The sequence below is a fragment of the Triticum urartu genome, unplaced genomic scaffold (genome assembly GCF_003073215.2).
Source record: "Triticum urartu cultivar G1812 unplaced genomic scaffold, Tu2.1 TuUngrouped_contig_4256, whole genome shotgun sequence".
Classification (NCBI taxonomy): domain Eukaryota; kingdom Viridiplantae; phylum Streptophyta; class Magnoliopsida; order Poales; family Poaceae; genus Triticum; species Triticum urartu.
The window spans coordinates 3,234-7,571 of NW_024114829.1; the positions used below are offsets into that span (position 1 = coordinate 3,234).

Consider the following 4,338-nt stretch of genomic DNA (forward strand, 5'->3'; position numbering starts at 1 on the left):
ACAACGATTTGTCATAAGATTTAGGAGCCATTCACATGATGTGAAACCCTGTGTGTCAAACCATAATATTGATTTTACACAAGTACCCGCACTTCCCCTAGTCTGACTGTACGCATCTACGTAGTTCTTCTGCCTGCAAGTTGTGCAATGCATTTTTTGAATTAATAAAAGCACTTGACATCAGGTTTCGCATCAAACGAATATATCCAAGTAAATTTACTAGAAAGATCAATAAAATTGATACAATACATTTATCCGCCGACAGACTCGGGTGCAGAATACAAATTCTTTAGGCCGCCCTTGGATGGAGTGTAATCTAATATAATACAGTTGTGTCAGTTTTACAAGTGTATCTTACCGGATTAGAGTGATTTCCGGCACAAAACGACGAACGTGCAGTGGCGTGTATATTTTACAGGTGTATCCGAAGGAAACATGATAATCCAAACGCAGCCTTAGGAGACATTATAATACATGAGTAGAAATGGGGCAAGCAAAGTGGTTGGCCAGTTGGTGTGCACAACCCCGACAGAAGCATCTGTCAAGCTGCATGGTGGAGATTTATTCACAAACTGAATTGACTGGACAGCCTGAGAAGAGGGGTGTCACAGGGCGCCTGCGCCGCACCTCCTTATGTCGAACCTTACTAATTGTACCCTCATGTTGGGCTGCTCAACGACAGATGAATGTATATACGGAGAGAGTCCAGTTTCACATCTAATGTGGTAAATTATGTATCTTCGACATCTGAGGCCCTTGATAAAATAACAAAGATGGAATTCAGAAATTAGAAATATGATATTCTTCAGTCATGCAGAACATGAATAACGTTAGTGAGAACTAAACAACGACCGGCAACAATATGAGAAAGGTGCAAACCTGGTCCACTGCAAACTTGAACTTGATCAAACAGAGAGTGAGGTGTTGGAGATTGCTCGTGGGGAGCTGTGACTTGACAAGACCTCTGCAACCTCGTTTGCGGAGTGTCGGTGTAACAACTGTTGTAGACTTTGCGGGAGGCAACATATTTCCCCGACATAGTTTTGGTTGGATCAACCACCTTTTTGAGCAAGATAACCCTTGGCCTCTTGGGGTGCTTCTTCAATTCATTTTCCCAGAGCTGTATGGTTTGTTGATTGAGCATAGAATCCAGAGCGACTTCCTCAAGAGCTTCAAATGATTCCACTTTTAGGTCATCAGAAAGACCCACTAGATCTTTACAGAGCCACTGGAGTGAAACAAGACGCGGCAAAGCTCCATGCTCAATTATAGGGAATCTGGGTTTTTCGACCACAAGGCAAAGCCGTTGCAGGCTTGGGAAATCCCCAATGTCTATATTTAAATCGGCGAGATCGACTTCAACCAGTTTGAGACAAACCAAGAGCTTTAGGTTGCCCAGACCTGCTAGAAGTTCAGACCCCTTCAGATTAGTATATGTAAGGCACAGCTCCTTCAGACCACGCAGGCCCATAACAAACTGAGGTAACTGATTCAGGCTGCCTTGCAGTTTCAGTGAGCTAAGATAACCACGCTTTCTTGATGTTGCAATTGTGCTGTCACCTTGATGGTGATGAAGCAAACCTTTGGAAAAATCATTCAAATGAAGTGATAGGGAACGGGCGCCTACTGGAGTAGCCATACCAGCCTGAGCAAACTTGTGAATGGCCTCTGAAAGTACGGCGTAATTGCTATCTGTGCTAGGGATCTCACACCATATCTTGACCTTTGTCAGTTTTTTCATATGAACCATCAGTTCCGGGAATCCAGAGTTGCTGTCTACAACAACTCCTGCCAGAGTCTGCAAATTAGTTTTTCCTTGCAGGAATCCCGTAAGGTTCTTGCCACTAATCTTTTTTAGCTTAATCTTTCCATAAAGGTGTGCAAGGTGGGGCAGAGTAATAACTTCCATAGGCAGTGTCTCTATCTTTGTCTTCCTCAAGTCAAGTGTCTCTAAACAATGAAGCCTTTCCATTTGAACTGAAAGATTGCTAACAGAGCTCCCCAGTGTCAGATATTTGAGATGCAGCAGCTTGTATATCTGCCCCAGATGTTCTTCATTCAAAACACTACATTCTTTTAGATCCAACACCCTCAGCAGCTCAAAACTCGTCAAGTCTGGAACAGCTTCTTCTACACTCCCAAAGACTGTTAGAGATCTGGGGCGCAGCTGCTTGCTGGCTGATCCCGAAAAGAAATTATCAACCTTTTTTTTGAAAGACGAAAAGATGTTGTGCAGGCGGTCATGGCCAGCTGGACCGGTACCATCTCCCTTGTTGCCTGCTGTGCCATTTGTAGCGTTCTCAATAATGAGGTGACGGAAGTTACTTCGGTTCTTAGCGCCAAAAGATGTATCAATGAAATTCGAAGCCATGGACTTGTGTAGCATGAACTGGTGCATGATACCGTGAGGTTTGCACGTCTTGGCTTTCCCATTGTTGCTTGGATCGACGGGCCGAATGATATTCCTGTCGATTAGCTCATCCAATTTCTTATTGGCAATCTCTTGGTCACCATCAATGTATCCTTCAGCTAACCATCGGCTAGTAAGAGTTTTCCTGCTTACTGGGCGATCATTTGGGAATGCACTTGAGTATAGTAAGCAGGTCTTGAGAGAATTGCCAGGCAGACTGCTGTAATTATTCATAAGAACTTGCCCTAGTTTTGTGAAGTGACCATTCTTGTTCTCGTCCATACGAGAACATAGGTTCTGGGTCATTTCTTCACAGAGATCCCCTGTCAACTTGTGACCTTGCAAAGCTTTGGCAACACTAACAAGAGCGAGTGGGTGACCATCACATCTGTTCACGATTGCAGTTGAACCCCTCTCCAAGTCAGGTGAGCATCCATTGACAAAAACCTTCTTGTCTAGATAAGCCTTGGACTGTTCCGCACTAAGAGATCTCATACTGTAAACATAACCATCAGGCAAGCTGCAGGCATTAGCTACTGAGGTCACAGTCGTGGTCACTAGTATTCTGCTCTCTGTTTCATTTGGGAAGATGGGTTTTATTGCGTCCCAGATCTCCATCTTGATGTTATCAATTACAATTAAACACCTGTTAGCAAAATGGAAAAATGCAAAGTTAATATGCCGGTCATTTGGAATTGGCTTTGTAGTTAAGCAAGTCCCCTGTTTTGGTTTAAAAAGTCCCCTGTTTTGGTCTAAAAAGTCCCCTGTTTTGGTCCAAATTACCAAGCCAACTACTCAACATGAGGGTAACAGGAGAACAATAGAGCCGTTCAAGCATGGCTGCCTATTGGTGACTACGCCTACTGAATTCTTGAGAGGACAAGTATCTTTGTTATGCAAGCACTCTACTGGAAAAAATGAACCAAAAACTTGATTGGCTAAGTAGGTCTCATATTTGCAGGAAAATTCGTACTTATCGTACTTTTTTTAGCTTTTACAATTTATTAGTTGTAGTACAACCAATTGAAAACTCTACAAATGTTAAGAGTTGTCTATTTTTAGTAAATCCCTTTGCAGGTTATTTCGAAGTTAATTTCCAGGGAAACTCATTTGCGACCAATGCCGCCAGAAATAGCCCAATGACAGCGTCAATCACTACGATTGATGGGTTTGAGATTAGATAGTCATTTTGCCAGTGAAAAACTGATACTTGTACACTTGCAAAACAATAGGTACTGTGCATGCCTAATCAGGAGCAAGATACAAACTGAATGTTAGAGTTGAGCTAATGTACTATACATTTTTAGGCGTACTGATTAGTTCATGAAACTACTTTTAACTAGCTGATGCATTGGTTTTTGATTTGAGGCGGATAGTTGATGCATTCAACTTATGATACCATAGCCAAAAGATTCTTAAATGTATAAGATTTGGCTAAACTGATGGGAAAATATCAGCAATACTGATGATACTCAAATTACTGGCATAGTATGAAAACTACAAATGCATAATTGACGGATACATCCGTATGTAGACAAATCTAAGACAAGTAATTTGGGATGGAGGGAGTATAATTGACAGATACAAATATTGTACCATAGCTGGGAACATTCGGATCGGCACTCACCTCTTTGTCCGGAGAAGAACACTGACATGCTGCTGGAGCTGTCGGAGTTTCTGTGGCATGGACTCCTGTGCTTCTTCTCCGAGAAGCCCCTCAAGTATGGCCCTCAAGAGCGCCTCCTTGGCAGCGACATCGTGTTTGTGCTTGGACGCCAGAGTCACCCAGGCACGGCGACCGAATCGCTCGGCGACTTGAGGGCAGTTGTACACCTCCCATGCCAGTGCCGTTTTGCCGGAGCCCCCAAATCCGACGACGGAGACCACCTTCAGCTTCCTGCGGCTAGACTTGGTCACCCAGCGGCCCG

The 4,338-nt window shown here is 43.4% G+C and overlaps 1 protein-coding gene across 2 annotated transcripts; it reads right to left on the minus strand.

The window, feature by feature from the left end:
• Window positions 1-203: 203 nt before the first annotated feature.
• Window positions 204-4,313, minus strand: LOC125527568 (disease resistance protein RGA4-like; the record flags this gene model as incomplete). Of its 2 annotated transcripts, none has more annotated exon segments than XM_048692087.1 (3): window positions 204-747; window positions 880-3,056; window positions 4,038-4,313. In XM_048692087.1, coding segments are annotated over 3 exon segments (2,470 nt in total), but the record flags the coding sequence as incomplete, so codon positions are not given.
• Between the last annotated feature and the right edge of the window lie 25 nt (window positions 4,314-4,338).